Source organism: Vulpes vulpes, chromosome 5 (genome assembly GCF_048418805.1).
Source record: "Vulpes vulpes isolate BD-2025 chromosome 5, VulVul3, whole genome shotgun sequence".
Taxonomy (NCBI): Eukaryota; Metazoa; Chordata; class Mammalia; order Carnivora; family Canidae; genus Vulpes; species Vulpes vulpes.
The window spans coordinates 122593352-122612339 of NC_132784.1; the positions used below are offsets into that span (position 1 = coordinate 122593352).

The 18988-nt window shown below is 40.4% G+C and overlaps 1 protein-coding gene across 46 annotated transcripts in view; it reads left to right on the forward strand.

The window, feature by feature from the left end:
• The window catches only part of MAGI2 (membrane associated guanylate kinase, WW and PDZ domain containing 2), a 1307576-nt gene that overhangs the window by 1186331 nt on the left and 102257 nt on the right, over window positions 1–18988 (forward strand). For all 46 annotated transcript variants that reach the window (XM_072759854.1, XM_072759849.1, XM_072759863.1 and 43 more), the window contains 3 exons: window positions 981–1134; window positions 6589–6808; window positions 7258–7401. In XM_072759854.1, the coding sequence (XP_072615955.1) occupies window positions 981–1134; window positions 6589–6808; window positions 7258–7401 (518 nt within the window). The remainder of the gene's footprint in view (window positions 1–980; window positions 1135–6588; window positions 6809–7257; window positions 7402–18988) is intronic.

The following is an 18988-nucleotide window of genomic DNA, read 5'->3' on the forward strand; positions in this document are numbered from 1 at the left end:
AGAATTATCTGGCCTAAAATGTCAACAGTACTGAGGCTGAGAAATCCTGCAAGTGAAGAAGAAATTTTAAAATTGGGGCTGTCAAAGAAGAAAGGGGAAGAGTGGCTTGTAAAGGAATAGACTGCCTCCCTTTTATCACCGAATAAAGAGAACAGAACAGAACATGACCGTGGTGCTTTTAACCTCTTATTTGCAGACACCATTATGTAGAAAATATTCAATGGAAATTAACTCAAAGCAAGATTGCTCACTAAAAATCTGACTGGCTTTTCCATTTTCCCCAGGCTGAACCATGTCTGTCCTGTTTCTATCATATCATATACAGATAATTTCAGTTGAAAGTGCGCTGCTATCACAGGAAAACCCAAGAAGCTATTTTAACAAAGAACAACTTTATTCTTCTATGCGATGTTCTTTTCTCTTTCCGAAGAACCATGGAGGACGGGCGGTGGGGGGGTGGGGTGGGCGGGGTGGTTATTAAACAATAAGACAAACAAGGAACTGAGAGAAGATGATGAAAAGCATTTATTTCTGTTATATTTAATTTCTTATCCAAACTTTGGAATACTGGTAGGACTTGCCATTACAACCAAAAAGCAGTGGCTCAAATGTTTTCTCTGTGGGCAACACTGGAAAAATAGAATATGTCTTGGAGCTTACTCCTTTGTATTATTTTTTCATTGTTTTAACAGGTTTCTTTTTAATTGTGATCTCTTCTCCTTACAAAATGACAAGAGACTCTGTTTATAACCTTGTTTGGCAACACTTATAATTAACAAAATAATACTAATTCTGGGAATGGTACAGGAACTGGGTTGGATAATTGACACATTTAACCTGCCATCTTTAAGTCTAATGGAAACTGAAATAACCGAAGCCTCAGTCATCTGAGGAGGCAAAGAATTACCACCTCTGGCCACCTCTTGCCCTTAATCAGATGCCAACCTGACTGCATTTGCCACTTTGGCTCCCCTTTGCAGAGCTCAACAGCCCAGCCTCGGCGCCCAGCTCAGAGAAGCAGAGCCCGATGGCCCAGCAGAGTCCTCTGGCCCAGCCAAGCCCGGCCACTCCCAACAGTCCTGTTGCCCAGCCAGCTCCTCCTCAGCCACTTCAGCTGCAAGGACATGAAAATAGGTAAAGTTTCCCCTGGCTTTTGTGACTCTGAGAAGTGAGGCAAGTGGGGAGAGGGAGAGTTTGGGACAGGACAGGACAGGACACAGTCAGAAGAGAAAGTTTCATGAAGTAGAAATTGCCATGTGTGCCTTTCTGTGACTTTGAGATTGTGGGTGCGTCACAAGTGTGGTTTTATTAGCAAATACAAGTGTCTGTTCTTTATACTAAGAGAACCTTCCCTGAAGAACTGATGAGCAATTCTAGATCAGTAGGGGTTAACTCAGCTGAAGAGCACACTGAACAGAGCCCAAAGTGCGGAACATATACAAAAGCTTTTTGGCAGGAGGGAGCGTGCAACCATGAGAGGGGTGGAAATAAGGTCAATGTCGCGAGGGAAGAGGTCAGGGAGCGTAGTTTGAGAAGAAGCCAGTGAGAGTGGTAGGGGCCCACTTACAGGATCTTGTAAGCATGTTAAAGATTTGGATCTTAAGTGTAGTGAGAGGTCATTGGAGGGTTTTACAATAATATTTTATTTAAATGCAATTTGCCAACATATAGTAGAACACTCAGTGCTCATCCCATCAAGTGCCCTATTGGAGAGTTTTCTGCTGGAAGACTGACATTGCTGGCTTTGCTTTCGAAGGCCTCTCAGTTGGCCCCCCAGAGAACTGGCTGGAGGCTGGTCAGGGTGGATGCAGGTCATTCAGCAGGGGGAGACGGCTGCCGACGTCCTCGGAGAAGGCGGTGGCTCAGGGAACACAGGTGGTGTGGAGAGGGGGGAGCGTGGGAAGACTTGTTAGCATTAATAAATGGTAGCATTTTTTACCGCATGTTCCCTTATATCCCCTTACCCATGATCTAATGAGGTTCTTCCATTCTGCATCATAAACTTAACATACAGAAGGTACCTTAAACTTCCAGGAGAAGTCTCACGCCTTGTGAGAACTGCAGTGTCTTCTTAGTGCGACTGGTGTGTAACAGGGAGTCGGGGGCAGGCTGAGCCATTAGAGAAAGAGATGAAGACACGTTCCCACGCTGTTTCCCCTCTTTCAAAGGAGAGAAATGGAACAACCCACAGGAACATCTCTGCGTATGAGACCCTCGCCGGTCTTTTGCATAATTCTAATGTTTTCTGAACATCTGCTTCCCAGCTTCTGCCTCCCATGTTGGTGAAGATGAAGTGAGACCCAGCCCCACAACTCTGTAGGTTCATCACTTGCACGCTTGCAGAGCAAATATTTACTCTGCGCCACAGGTGTTATTTCCATCAAGCCCTGCTCTCCTCGGAGTTCCCCCCATTTGCTTTCACGGAAAAGGAAGTGTCTGTTGTCCTCAGCTGTTTATGGGTTTAATCTATTCCAGGGAAGAAAAAAGACTGAAGACCCTAAAGCAAATGATAGGGAGGTAAGCATTTGACAACCCTAAGAGGAGTAAGTCATGGGTGCCTCACTAGGAAGCCAGGGGTGTCTTCTCTTTCACTGTGCATGGTTGCAACAGGTGGCCCTGGCTTTCCCCAGGCCTCATGTCAGACTGGGAGGAAGGGGCTGAGTGCACGCAGTCCTTGAGCTAGCTTCAGACTTTTCTTAGGGCTGTTCCACTAGCTATTCCCGGCCACAGTCCCATCTCACTTTTCCAGAGTCAGACTCCCCTGGACATGGGCTTTGGGGTAAACTCATCCCTGTCACGGTATAGTTCAGGGGGGAGAATCACCTTTGGGCGAGGTCACTATCATGCCCCCGTTGCTACTAGCTCACAAGGGGCCTCTATCAGAGAAGCAATGGTCTTTGGAATATTTTTTGTCCTGACTACAGAAAAAAATATTTTCTAACCCTGGGATTAACAGATGGACCTGATTCAAATTTGTATAAATCACCAACGAGAATTTTCCAAGAGTTCTTAACTATTTTTGCCTCATGATAACATTAAAAGCCTGTCAAATGCCCACTGTAGGGGGGCCTTGCTTGACAGGTTCCCTGGCTTCACTGTTGATTGTTAGCGGGTGGCTCTTTTACATGTGAATGAAGAGATGGATAATCTTACAGATGCCCGGATCTTCTTCCTAGCTACATTTGACGATGGTCAGGGTATCAGAAACTCTTTGTCTTTCTCTAGATCAGCTAGAGATGTCTCCAAGAAGGCTTGTACGCCAGGCACCCAGTATGCAGTTCCTATTAGTTTGTTTGTACAAGAAGTGCCCACCTACCTACATGTCAAACTGAGCCAGGTTCCATGTGAAAGTGGGATAAAATTAAATGACAGTCTGTTTGCACATTTTTATTTTATGATTTAGGGTGACTGAATATTTTATCCCATCTTATTTACTCTCAGTACGGCTTCCCACTGATACCCTGCACACCTCTACTTCTTTATCTTCCCTTAACATCCTTTAAGGTATATGCTCAGGAAACAAAATAGTTTTAATATGGACACAAGCAAAACAGTATTCAAGGAGAAGCATTTGTGGAAAACAACAAGAGCCAACATGTGATATGTTTCAAAACTAAGTATAACTAGCAGAGTTTACCTTCCCCAGCAAGGGCAATTAATATTTGCATTTTAAACAGCAAGATCGGTGGAAGAACACTGGATATTGACTTCTTTCACAGACTGAATCCTAGATGATTTGAGACTTAAGAATTCTAGAAAGGCCCACATGAGGGAAAATCCCACCACAAGTTCCCCTACCCCATAGGCAGTGTTTCCTGGTTCTGGAACTTGCTTATACAAAAATTCTGCTAGAATTTACCACTAAAAATCTGAGTTTATTATCTCAAAAATCTCTTTAATGGGATTAGTAACTACAAAGAGTTATACTGATACCTGCTTTCATGAGTGAAGGAATTTTAAAGAGGCTGTACTTTTTTTAATAATACTGAGTTTTCCTGAAAATAAGGCATTTCACAAATTCAAATCAACGTAATTTTTGCTCATGCCAGGGTATCATTCACTTAAAAGTTAGCAACGCTCATGAAATATTAAGCGTATTTTTCTCATTAAAGACTCTTCGATGGACGGTTCAACACAAAATCCTGACACATGGCACTGGTGTCAAATGCAATTTGAGTGCCAGAAGGTAGACTTGGATGACAGCTGTTGCATTTTAACAGTTCCTATTCTAGGCTGTTGTGTAATCTTTGGGGAGACTCGACACTTCACCTTCTTTTGCTACACCCGTGACACATCTGGTTGGAAGGGGAGCACATGATGGATCCTGCACACCACTACCACACGGATGGTGAAAATAAAGTGACTGGTGCCATGGCTCAAAACAGCGTGACATCTAATCTACCAAAAACAATTCCTGGGAAGGAATCAACACGTGCCAACAAATGCCAGCCAGTTCAGTTCCTTTTGTTTAATTCATGCGTTTGTGTGGTTAAGCATCTAATTCGTAGCATAGTTACATAATTCTGTTCTCATCATGCACACTCCCAGTCGGTGAGTGGACACCCTGCTGAGGTAGAAAGCAAAGCCCCAATTGTGCCATTCACAAGAGGAATGTGTCACTTCTACAGGGTTAAGTATCAAAGGGACCTGCTCAAAGTGTTGTTTAAAGTAACAACTTACTAACCCCATTCCAAAAGCCCCAAATAAATACATCTACTGCTGAACATCGTTAGTGTGTCCTCACCAAATATTAGATTGCACTAATGACAATTATTCAGGTGAGTGATTTTTAAAAAATACTTAGTAGTAATCAGCATCAGTGAGGCCCTAAGTCAGTTAAAAAAAAAAACAAAAAACAAAAAAACAAAAAACCTCTGGTTTTAAAGGTAAACATTCACTAGTTTTGATCCTGTTTTCTTGACATATTTTAGTTTTTCTTTGGTCCTAAATATTTTCTCAATTCTTCAAACCCTCTCTATTTTATTTTAAAATAAATTTAAAATAAATTTAAATTTGAATTTTTAAAAAAAATTAAGTAAATTTAATTTAGATAAAATTGTCATTACACAGAATGTGTTCTTTTCAATCTTCCTATAATTCTGAGCAGCTCGTTATGGACTGTTGCTGTGACAATAGACAATGAATTACAGAATTAAGTGGCCTTTATACTATGGTGATAACTTTTCAGTGTACCTTATTATTGATCCCATAGTGGTAGGGGATCTATGTTAGTCTTTTTTTGGAACTGGAAACCCCTTCAGTTTAGAGCAATTCGGATTCACCAAGCAGCACTAAACAACTAGCTCTGGTTTCTATATTTATTTTATAAGTGCAATAGCACCCCCCCCCCCTTAATCTGCAGTTTAGCTTTCCATGGTTTCAGTTACCATGAAGCTCAGGCATGGTCTGGAAGCAGATAATCCTCCTTCTGACAAATTATTGCCAGAAGCTCGGTAATAGCCTCGCCTAACGTTACACAACGTAATCATAGTACCTAGGTCATTTCCCTCGCTTCATCTCATCACACAGGCATTTTGTCATCTCCCAGCATCACAAGAAAGGTGAGTACAGGACAATAAGATATTTTGAAAGAGAGAGAGAGAGAGAACACACTCACATAGCTTTCATTGCAGTATATTATTATAATTGTTTTATTTTATTATTAGTGACTGTTGATAATCTCTCGCTGTGCCTAATTTACAGATTAAACTTTATCATAGGTATGTACTTACAAGAAAAAACATACTATTTATAGGGTTCAATACTATCTGCAGTTTCAGACAACACTGAGGTCTTGGAATGTACCCCCCATGGGTGGGGGGAGGGACTACTTAAGTAATATCTAGAAACAAGAAAGAGACACATGTTGGACATAAACATTTTTGCCTTTCCTTTTGTCTTACAGCCATAATAGTATCTGATAATAGCACCTGATACTGATCTGATAGTTATAGCCTCGTATTTAAACTCTATGTAATGTTTCTACTCTTAGGAATGACCCAATGACTTTCTACTTGACTTGTAGCTGTTGATTATACTTTGCTCTCACTCCTTTAACCTCGGTAAGATATTCAGAAAGACCCAACCTAGCGGGTTAAAATAACCCTTAATTATATATTTATAGAGTATTTAGAGATCACTTCAATCGTGCTTTCATGAAGTCATGAATGGGGTGTGGGAGAGAGAGAGAGAGAAAGAGAGAGAGAGAGGTTGATAGTGTTGGTTTAGTGGTGTTGAGACAGACTGGTATTTTGAGATGTATAACTAAGTGTTTAATTCCCTAGATTTGCTACAATTGTACATTTTTAAGTAGCCAGAGTCAAAAAGGGATATCCTTAAGTCTTTTTCCACAAAGTCGTGGTTGAGCCATCATGTTTACATTGTTTTCTTATGGAGCCAAATGGAAAGTATACAATATGGCATTTGTCAAAGATTTTAAAGTGATACTATCTGTAATTTTCTCAAATTCCTGAACAATCAAAAGGACCACACAGAGAGGTGGCCCAGACGTGCCTGGAGGTCATGTGATCATTCTAATCTCCTTAGAATGCTGAGATATCAGAGCAAATCCCATTTCCATTTATTTAGTTACAGATCAGAAGTAAAAGCAAGGCAAGATGTGAAACCAGACATCCGACAGCCTCCATTCACGGACTACAGGCAGCCGCCACTGGACTACAGGCAGCCCCCAGGAGGGGACTACCAGCAACCCCCACCCTTGGACTACAGGCAGCCTCCCCTGTTGGACTACAGACAGCACTCCCCTGACACCAGACAGTACCCTCTGGCAGACTATAGGCAGCCCCAGGTACCTCAAAGACCCCATTAAATTTCATTTTGCTAATGAGCAAACCTGTAATTCACTCACACGAGTGCACACACACACACACACACACACACTTCTGATATATTTACTTATGGTGCTCAACAGCAGTGAATGAGAAAACTCAAAGGCGTGATAATATCACTCAGGCCAAATGTACTCATTACGTTTGCCCAGTAAGGGGATGAACACCAAAGTAAACACACTATACAGTAGTTCTCCTAATGACCAAGTAAACTGCATTCAAATCTGCTTGAGCCTTTGAAATTTTGCCTTGCATTTCACTAGACTGCAAAGTCAGATTACTACTTCTCACAATATCCCATCATTTGGGACACATTAATTAGAAGAGAGAGTGAGAACAGAGAGACTGGCCATAGAAGCTTCTCTAATGTTAAACAACTGTTTATTCCATTTTCTCTCCAACTCTAAAGGATTTTGATTATTTCACTGTGGACATGGAGAAAGGAGCCAAAGGATTTGGATTCAGCATCCGTGGAGGAAGGGAATACAAAATGGATTTGTACGTGTTGAGATTGGCAGAAGATGGGCCCGCAATAAGGAATGGAAGGATGAGGGTAAGAACAGTCTCTTTTTATAGAACTGCTTGATTCTGAAAGAAAAACTCACCGTAGTATCAGAGTGCCGAAGCAGGTGATTCAGCAAACAGGCTGGGCGTGGGTTTTACCTCCTTTCCATTGCATGACTCACTTTTCTAATGTTTTGGTAGAATTTGACTTAAGAATTCTATTCTCTCTCATTTTCTAGTGTATAGCCTTCCAACTGGCAAATCTCATTGTAGTGTTTTAAAGATGTAGTTTCTCTGAAGAGCAAACTAAAGAAAATGCACAAAGTAACCTAAAATAGTTTGAAGTGAAAACATGGATCCATAATTTTTCCTATGGTTTGATGATATTTAGTTTTCATTTGAGAGGAAATCTTTTGAAATTTATTTTATTGTTTTTATGCTTTCTTTTTCCTCTGTGCTTATTAATCAAATGGTTCTGTGTCTCTTTGGAAAGATTTCTCTTGCGTTGACTAGTCCTTTGGCTTTGCTACTGGAAAAAAAAAGGGGGACTAAGCTTCTTAGATATATGTTGTCCTTAAAAATGGCGGCATTTTCCAATTAGAGCGTAAGTTGAGGTGGATTTTTCTTAATGTATAGCAATTTTGAGGCATCTGATTGATGGTACAAAACATCTCAAGGTACAAAAGAAAACTTGATAACAGTATAGAATATTAGTCTCTCTCTCTGTCTCTCTCTCTCTCTCTCTCTCTCTCCCTCTCTCTCTCCCTCTCTTTCCGCAAAATGGCCATTAGTAAGCCCATAGTAAAAGTTAGCTATTGTAAATAAAATCTGGAGTTCGTTTTTGCCCTCCCTCTTTGTCCTCTAAATTAATACAGAAAAGCTGTGGTTCTTGGCTTCTGGAGCCTCAGGTTCTTAGGCTAAGCTTCACCTACCACTTGCTCCCGAATAACTGAATGAATCGGTTGTTCCTACCACCCAGTCTACCATTTCTGTGGTTTTCATTCAAGGAAAATGAGTCATCCACAGTGCAAAAGTAGGAAGAACATAAATCGGGTGAATTTTTCTCCCTCCCTTCAGAATTCTTTGACAACAGGGAAGTATCCAAGCTGGAATACGAACCCAGGTGGGGGCTGACTCTCGAGATTGACAGCCCCTGCCCTGAGCCAACACCAGCCTCCTCTGACCCCATCTACATAGAGTTTTAGGGTTAGCCCTCTTGGCTTTCCTAAACACAAAAGGGTACTTTCTTAACATGCTGCAAAGCCAACTCACAAGTGGTTAAATAAACCAAATTATTTGTAGTGCAGGTGAAAGCAACACAACTTGAAGGCCATGAGTGAAGTAACCAGATCCCTAGGAGAGAGAAAAACCTGCCCACACCCACAGTGGCCTGTGTGGGTTCCAAGCGGTGGCCACATTTTTTAACACATGATCTAAATGGCTGCTAATACATACAATACTCCCAAGGCATAGAAGCCTAAATATAGAAGTCCTCTTATGTAAAAAGAACATTCTTTCTTAGAGAATTCAAGCCAGAGCAATAGTTCTCTGCTGGGTCCCTGGCATCAGCATCACCTGGGAACATGTTAGAAATGCAAATTCTGAGCCCCACTGCAGACCTACTGAATCAGAAACTCTAGGAGTGGGGTCACAGGATGCGTTGTGTCATTCACACACACACACACACACACACACCACCGGTGAATCTGATGCAAACTGAAGTTTGAGAACTTCTAACTGAGCCAGAGGGAAGCTGACTCCACACAGGTATGACAAAGATAGGATATATGTGGCTCAGGCTTTGTTAATTCCCCCTAGGTCTTGTCTAAGGAGATTTCCATCCTGTTCCAACAGTTTACCAGAGGTTTTTTAAATCCATGTAAACACAGATTTACAATTCTGTAGGCAGGTGCTCAATTTTATGAAAGATGCTTTTTCTTCTGGCAAGTGATAAAAATGAGTCCTTTAACTGGGTTTCAGAAAATGGTATTTTAACTTCGTTTCAAAGATTATAAAAATAAGCAATATTTTATAATTGTCCGTGCTAGATTTATAGAGCGACCTATTCTGTGTGCAAGCTATCTAAAAGGGCTGGTTATGGCCAGTTTTAGATAATACAGGTTAGTTCATTGGGCTTATTATATATATATTATATATATGTAATTTAATTCTCAAAGAAAAGGAACCACTGTGGAGTCACAGAAATTCCATGTATAAAATTTTACTGGTTGATTTTTATCTCCAATCTTTAAATTCAGGCTGGGAACTTAGCAGGGATGGATGGACTGTTTTATGCTCTTTATGGATTATATTTAGCACTCATTTTCTCACTCATGGACCAGTGGAGGATTTGTCCAGGGACTAACTGCATGTCAGGGAAAGAGACAACTTCACCATGTTCATATTATCTACTGTCAGATTTAGGTAAATATTTTGTATCTGCATAGCTGTTCTTCATCATAGCACATAATTAAATCAGATCTTGTTTCAATGTTTATGATTAAATCATTTAAGCTAATGTTTCCTACCTTCATTTGTGCTTATCAGTAATTGGCAATAACCTGTAATTCACAGATGCATTTAAATGATTTTGGCAAGGACTAGGATCGATCAGTATTTGCATGATTCAGTGGATTATTTTAAACTAATGCATAAACTGGATGATATCTAGGTTACCAATTTGGAAACTTTACAATACCATCAATTAGGGACCTGTTTTTCATTTTACTGTAAGATCCCCCCCTTGATACCACTGGGGCCTAGATACCTACACAGATCTTAATTATAAGGCAGCTCTGCACTCCATGGGTGTTAGGGCTTGGTCGCAAAGCTCTAAGACTCCTAAGAAAAATAGGTGGACAAAGGATTCATGGGCCATCATTAGAAATAAACCCAAGAAGTACAGAAGCTAACACCAGGTTCTTCCCAGCCTTTAAAACATCCAGACATGTTTCTCCTTATTGATGTGATTCCTTCACCTTCAGTCTTAATCTATCATTTCCTCTATGTACAAACTACACACACACCCACTTTATGATCAAATCAATGTGGAAAAGATTTTTCCCCCTTTTTCATGATCAGAAACAGAAGGAAAAAGCCGGGTAATGATCTGATCATAGCTAGATATCTAAAATGAAACCCAGCATAATTAGAATTGATGAAATCAGAATTACTGTGAAAGAGCTGGATGATTCTGAAAAATCATTTCATGTAACAACTAATGAACTACTAAGCCCTTGGGTCAGGGATGTAAATAATAGCATTTTTGAACACTTAGTTAATGCACCAGATGTTAGCCTCTGCACCTGAGACTTTTCCTGGGTCTTTTATCATCGCCTTAGTTGTAAGACAGTGGTGGCATATGCCTCTTTAGTACTACAAGAAAGTCAGGTCCAGTGGTGCCAGAGAAGGTGGTGAGCAAGGGTACGAGGACATCCGTCTCACACTGGGGATTTTAAGAAACAATGGCACATAAATATTTTTAAAGCATGTCTGGGGTGCCTGGGTGGCTCAGTCAGTTGAGCGTCTCTTGATTTCGGCTCGGGGCATGATCTCAGGGTCGTGAGATCAAGCTGCGTGTTGAGCTCCATGCTGGGCATGGGACCTACTTAGGATTTTCTCCTTCTCCCTCTGCCTCTCCCCGCCCCCCTTCCGTGTGTGCACAGGAGCACGCATGTAAGTGCATGCTCTCTCTCGCTCTCTCTCTCAAAAAAAAAAAAAAGCAAGCAAAAGCAAAACATAATATTTAAATGCAGAAAATACGGGGAAAAGAAAATAGAATAACCATCATGTCTGATTGATTTTTTTTTTCAGTCATTCAGGAAGGCTAACGTCATAAGAAAAACACAAACAGCATTCAGATTTTAAGGAAAAGTGTAGGAAATTATTAGAGATTATTAATGGCTATGTTTTAAAAAGGAGGATGTTTTAAATTTGTAAAATAGTCTAATAAAGTTGAGAGTAATAAAGTGTTTGTACTGATGAACAAATATCTGATACCAAGTTTTTAGGGACACAATTATAATTTAAAACAGAAAACAAATAGGAAACATGGGCAAAGAATAATGAATATACAGAATAACTTACTGGTGAATCAAGGGATCTTAAGAAATCAAGAGACATTTGGAGGAAAGCATAGTATTTCTAATTACATAAATAAATTCTGACAGTCCAGTTAAAAGAGAATCTGAAAGGAGACCAGGTTTGCTCTTGAAAAGGTAAAATATTTTCCTGTTTCCATAAAATGTCATTATATTCCCCATTTCCATAAAACATACTTTCTATTATGAAAAAGAACATCATTTGGGACACCTGGGTGGCTCAGCCATTGAGCGTCTGCCTTAGTCTCAGTGTGTGATCCAGGGTCCAGGATCGAGTCCCACATCGGGAAGTAGGGAGCCTGCTTCTCCTTCTGCCTGGATCTCTCTCTCTGTCTCTCATGAATAAATAAATAAAATCTTTTTTAAAAAAACATCATTTTTTAGCTTCACCACCAAACAGCTGTATAAAAATTGTATATGCCTTTTTAGCATTGCATGAGCTTATTTATAAAATGGCTTACCTTCTTGAAACCCATATGCACAAGTCTGCCTACAGTGGGCCTCAGGGTGACCTAAAAAAACCTTGGTAGACTGAACAATGTGCAAAAAAAATACTGCTTATCTATCTTTTTTCTTTCTTTTAGCTTGTATTTAAATTCCAGCTAGTCAACCTACAGTACAATATTAGTTTCAGGTGTATACTTGTAATGATTCAACGCTTAACATTTAACACCCAGTGCTCATCACAAGTGAACTCCTTAATCCCCATCACCTATTTCACCCATCCCCCCCATGTCCTTCCCCTCTGGTAACCATCAGTTTGTCCTCTACAGTTAAGAGTCTATTTCTTGGTTTGCCTCTCTATTTTTTCCCTATGATCATTTGTTTTTTGTTTCTTAATCCCCACATATGAGTGAATCATATGACATTTGTCTTTTTCTGACTTATTTTGCTTAGCATAATACACTCTAGCTCCATCCACGTCATTACAAATGGCAAGACTTCATTCTTATTGATGGCTGAGTAATATTTCATTGTATGTATATGCACCACATCTTCTTTATCCGCTCATCAGTCAGTGGACATGTGGGCTCTTTCTATAGTTTGGCTATTGTTGAGAATGCTGTTGTAAACATCAGGGTGCATGTATCCCTTCGAATCTGTATTTTTCGTGTCCTTTGGGTAAATACCTAGTACTACGGTTGCTGGATCATAGGGTGGTTCTATTTTAAATTTTTTGAGGACCCTCCACACTGTTTTCCAGAGTAGCTGGACCAGCCGGCATTCCCACCAACAGTGTGAGAGGGGTCCCCTTTCTCCACATCCTCCCTGATAGCCGTTTTTTTAATGTACCCCATCTCTTTCTGTGATCTAGGCAGGGCTAGCCTGTGACTACGGAATAAAAGTTTCTATTTTACATATTGTTTTTATTAAATATAAAACCATTTAGAAGACTATTTGTAACATATTTAGTAGGTATAAATACTAAAAATGATTCACGCACCCATAAACCCGTAGACCTGCTTAAGAAATAGAATATGACCAATCTCCTCTGACAACTTCCCCACACACTCCAGCCCCCAGAAAGCCACCACTCTAAACAAACACTTATAATTCCTTCCAGTTTTACTACATATGTGTGTATATCTCAACTATAGTATTTAGTTTTGCACACTTCAGGAACGTTATAAATGAATCATATTGTACGTGTCCTTCTCTGTGGTTTGCTTTTTATACTTTATATTCATAAGGCTCATCCAAGTTGATGCATGAAGCTATAGTTCACTTATTTTCACTGCTGCAAATCATTCCATTGTATGAATATGCTACAGTCTCTAGTAATTATCCATGGAAATTTGAGATTTTCCATGTCAATGGACATTTGTTCCAGCTTTTCATAACAATTATAATCCTTATGTGTATTTTCTGCCTCATATATGGAAGAATTTTTCTAGACTAGACTATATAACTAGGTGGGCATATATTTAACTAAAAATATTTTCCTAAGTAGTTATACAAATTTTATACACAGGTGAACAGTGTAAGAGTTTCCCCGACTATACATCCTCATAAAACTTGTATTTCAAGTTTTTAAATTCTCATTCTGGTAGACAGAAAAATGACACATCATAGGTGTGAATTTGTGAATTCTCACATAGGTGTGAATTTGTAATTTCTTGATTAAAAATGATGTCCATCATCTTTTCTTATGTTTATTGGCCTTTTGTGTTATCTCTTACATACAAATGCCTATTCATCTATTTTCCCTATTTTCTGTCGAATTATTTATTCTTTTCATATTGATTTTGTTTCTATGTTCTTGGTGATGGTTTTTCATCGATTGCTGTATTACAAATATCTTAATCCAGTTTATGACTTGTAGTGTCACTTTCTTTATGATGCACTTTGATAAATAGAAAGCCTTAATTTCAGTGTAATTGACTGAATAAACCCTTTCTTTCATAGTTTCATGTCATCTTTGAAGAATTATTCCCTAACTCATATTCTTAAAGATCTCTTACATTTTTTCTAAAAGTTGTATGGTTTTACTTTTCATTTCTAAGTCTTTAATCACCTAGAATTGATTTCTCTGTGTAGTATAAGAAAGAAACCCAGTTTCAGTTTTTCTATGTGGTTAACCACCTGTCACAGTGTCATTTGCTGAATGTCCCCTCATTTTCCACCAATCTGCAATGATAGCCCTATAATAAATAAAAATTCTATAATCAATAGTCTGTTCATAGATTATTTACGCTTTCGTTCTGTTCTATTTGTCTATGCCTGCATCAACACTATACTTATCTACCTTTTAATAAGTCTTGACTTTTGATAGAGAAGCTGCCCATCCGCTCATCCCCGGTCACACATTTTAATTCTTCAGGAATGTCTGGATGTTCTTGGATCTTTCCCCTTCAATATAAATTTTTAGAACTTGCTTGTCCTATTAGGATTTTTATTGGAATTGTTTAGAATCTATAAAAAATGTGGGAAAACTGTATAATATTTATAATCTTTATAATATTGAATCTTTCTATCCATGAACATGATATAATCCATTTATTTAGGCTTTCCATAAACTGCTCAAAGGTTATAGTTTTTTCCATAACATACCTGCAAACATTTTGCTAGATTGATTCTAGGCACTTGGTTATTTTTATATAATGTTCTTATATAATTCTTATATGTTTTGATTTGCTTTTTTTTTTTTTTTTTTGAGAAAGAGTGTGTGCATGCATGTGTGAGCATGGGGGAGGGGCAGAGCGGAAGAGAGAATTCTAAGCAGCCTTGTTCTCAGCACAGAGCCCCACTCAGGCTTTATCTTATGACCCTAAGATCAGGACCTGAGCTGAAATCAAGAATCAGATGCTCAACTGACTGAGCCACCCAGGTGCCCATATATATAGTATTTTTAATGTAATATTAAGATAAAGTGTTACCAGTGAAAAGAAAGAGAACTGATTTTTGTATGTTGATCAATCGTATCATGCAAAATTACTAAACTTTTTCATTAATTCAAATAATTTATCTGTAGCTATCTCTAGATTTTCTAGATAGGTAAACACATTTTCTGCAAATTATACTGTGTCTTTCTTTTAAGTTCTTTTACTTTTTTTCCTATCTCACTGCACATGTTCAACTTCCAGTGTGACTCTAAATAGAAGTGGTCAAAGCAAGCACTCTTGTTCTAGTTCTGATCTTACAGGGAATGCTTTTAACATTTCACCACTAAACATAATGTTTAATGAGTTTATATAGATAAGCTTTATCAGATAAAGGATGTTCCCTTCTATTATCAGTTTACTAGAGAGTTTATTTGGAATTCATGTTGAATTTTATGTACTAATCTATATCCATGGAAAGTATCATATGATCTTTTTTCTTTAACATGCTGATTTATATGCTTAATCATATTAATGGGTTTTTTGTTATTATCACTCATGATTTCCTTAGATAAGCCCTATTTATTCATGATGATCCTTTTATGCATTGCTCAATTCATTTTCTGATAGTTCCTTTAGGATATTTGTATCTTTGTTCTTGAGTGAGAGCAACCTGAAATTTTTTCTTGTAGTGTTGTTGAATGATTTTGATATTAATGTTATTCTAACCTTAAAGTGAGAAGGAATCATACTTTCTGTTGTTGTCATTGTTGTTGCTGTCTGGTAAAGCTTATATAAGTTGAGAATAGTCCTCGAATGTTTAGTAGAATGCACCTTGAAATCCACCCAAGTCTGATGTGCTTTCTTCATGTGAAAATTTTAAATCACTAATTACATTTCTACAAGAACTAGGGTATTCTTCAGGTTTTTTATTTATTTTTGGGTCAATTGTAATAAATTATTTTTCTAATAGTTGGCCTATTCCATCTTAGTTTCCAAAGTATTTATAATATTATCTTATTATATACTTAATTTCTGAAGGATTTGTTTTTATGTCCCCATCTCATTTATTTGCTGCTGTTTATTTCTGCATTCTTTATCTTTATGAATCATGCCAGAGATTTGTCCATTTTCTTATTCTTTTACAGAACCAGCTTATATATTTGTTCTCTTGCTTATTCATTACTGGTTTTATATTTAGTATTTCTCTCCCTCTGTTTTTTTTTTTTTACCCTTTTGTTATTTTTATTGCTCCTTAAGTTGGATCACTAATTCTCTGCTTTTCTTCATTTCTATAAATAATATATGAATTTAAGGCTGTAGTTTTGATATGTAGTATGTTCATGATTTTAAGTTCTAAATATATTTTAATTTCTACTATGATTTCCTCTTTGACTCATAGATTATTTAGAAGGTGCTCTTGTTTTTGTATTTTTAAATGTTTGGGGAATTTCTGGTTGCTACTTATTCTTGATTTCTAGGGAGGCCTTGCCCCAGCTACAGCCCTGCCTGAGAACCACAGACAAGGGGCTAAGTCTGTATGCTCCTAAAGCCCTTGTCATGCACTCATGCTGGGTTCTGGGCAGAGAGAAGCATGGTGTCCTCCTTACCCTCTGCCACATTTTGCCACCTCAGCAGTACAGAAGCTCTGCTTGGACCCACAGTCTCAGAAGGAGGGAAGGATGGTCCCAAATTCACGTGTCTGCAGAGGCCAGGCAGGGAACATGAATGTGTGAAGCATGGAGAGCCCTGGCGCTTCTGAGGAGCAGCCACTACGAGCCCTGGTCAGCTATTGATCAGAGGTGATGCTTGCTTCCTCCTTTTAAATCTTCGACCTTTCAAGAGAAAGCAAAAATCCATATTTTTAAAAATCAGCCAGAATTTTTTTAAATGTCTTGTTTAATTTTTTAAAAAGTGTGCATGTGAAACAAAACAAGTCTGCAGGCCATGTGTGGATCAAAGCTACCTTATTTTTGTCGCTGTTGTAAACAGATATAGGGCAAGAAGAAGGTAGAGTGGCTGTGGGCAGGGAGGCTGCAGCAGTTCCTACAGCAGCGGGTGTGGGTCCCAGTGCAGCCAATCAAAACTGCGAGCATGCTCCGCGTGCTGTTACAGACACCACTGCCGCAATGTTCGAAATGCCTTAGAAACGGGCTTGCTGAGAAAAACCTGCGTCAACTGCTGCTCTTATGCCTCACCTTTGTATCTGAAATTTTAAGGGTGGTCTTCATTCCCAGGAAACTTGTTTTGGTGGCTCAAATAGATTTCTCTGGGTTTGTCATCTCCGGCCAGAGGTAGGAGGAATCTACTCTGGGTTGGGGACACATTTAGTAGTATGCAGGTTCCTAGTGACCGCTCCGGAAGGATCCTATCTGACCTTCCCCGACCGGGGCTGCTTGTTGGGGCCAGAGGTGAGTGGGCCTGCCAGCGGGAGGCTCTGCGGGACTCTAGGGGAGCAGCCCTCCACCTCTTACTCCTATTCCGCCCTTGACCCTGAAGGGCCCCACACGGTGTCTTGATTTAATGCACCCTTGGATCCGGAGAAACAAAGCAGCGAGGCTGTCTCCCTTAGCAACAAGAGACTCTCTTGCACACACTATTTCCCAGGGGGAAAAAATGGGTAAAAATAGCCGTATACACCCATCAGTGGGTCTGTCTCAGTCTGAGGCCTCTGGTCACTGACATTCACTGAAGAACTGGTGCGCTTTTCCTGGAGTCTCAGGATCGAGTCCCTCATCGGGCTCCCTGCATGGAGCCTGCCTCTCCCTCTGCCTGTGTCTCTGCCTCTCTCTGTGTGTCTCCCATGAATAAATAAATAAAATCTTAAAAAAAAGAAAAAAAAAAGAACTGGTGCGCTTTGCTTGCTTCCAGTCAGCTCATGCGAGATATTCTCGTTGTCTCCAGCCCACTCAGTTGCTTCCTTACCTTCCTTACCCTGAAGACCCCTAGGGGGAAGTTTCTATCTGTCTGTTGGACTTCCTAGTCCATCCCCTATCTTGTTCCCTTTCCTCTTGCCACAGCCCATTTCTTCTTTGTAATGAAAGGGGGCAGTAAAAAGAGCAGGACCCTGGCAGGTCTGACGTTCCTATACTAGCTCAGCACCTCACTGGCTCTCTAACCCCGATCTTGGACTAGTTACCCTGTCAAGAACTTAGAGCTGCTCTAGAGCCTCAAATGCCAGCCTCCTGTGGGTGGGCAAGCGAGAGGAAGTGTTCTCGTCCCGGCCAGCAGGACCAGCTGGAGCAGCTCTAGCACTTCACAGCATGGTAGCATATCTCCATATCATGCAAGTTATTTTTTTTTTAGATTTTATTTATTTATTTATTTATTTATTCATTCATTCATTCATTCATTCATTCATGAGAAAGGCAGAGACACAGGCAGAGGGAGAAGCAGCTCCTTGCAGGGAGCCCGATGTGGGACTCGATCCCAGGACCCTGGGATCACGCCCTGGGCCAAAGGCCGACTCTCACCCACTGAGCCACCCAGGCGTCCCATCGTGCAAGTTACTTAACAGAGTCTATTTTACTCTTCTGTTAAATGGGAATAATCTTTTTCTAGGAAGGACAAGGCATCTACTTCAATATTCCTGCGTTTCTTCCTATTCTTTCTCCCCCTCCTTCCTACCGAGGTCTGTGTTTCTATTAAAATTAGCCGGACTCCAAGCCCAGAGATACCAAAGGCATTTTTAAGGAAGTGTGTATGTCAAGAGGTTATGGAAGCTTCGAAGAGCACATCACCTTGCATTTTCCCCCCACCCACCCACCCCCAGTAGTTAGATGAGCTCCTTCTCAAAACACAGATCTGATCTATTGCCCGTTGCATAAGACCCTTCTGTGGCCCCCCCCTTGCTTTCAGGGCAAAGATGGGTGCCCCAAGCAGGTTGTCGATGCCCTGGGTGCCCTAGGCCCTGCCCCCCTCAGGCCGGGCTTCCCGGGCCTCCCTCTCCCGCCCCGGCTGACTCCCCTTCTCAGTCCACTCAGGCTCCTCATCCTCCGAGAAGGCTCCTCTGGGCCTCGCACCAGGCCACCCCCGCCTGTCAGCGGCTGCTTGTGGCCCTCTGTAGCCTGTGGCCGCGGTGCTGACTTCACGTCCCCGAGTGTGGCCTCGTCAGGAGAGCTGACCGAGCACTGGAGCTGGGCCCCCTGAGCCCCCCCACCCCCAGGGCGAGCTTGGCCTTAGCGCCCCCCGGCCCAGGGCCTGCTCGCTGCTCCTG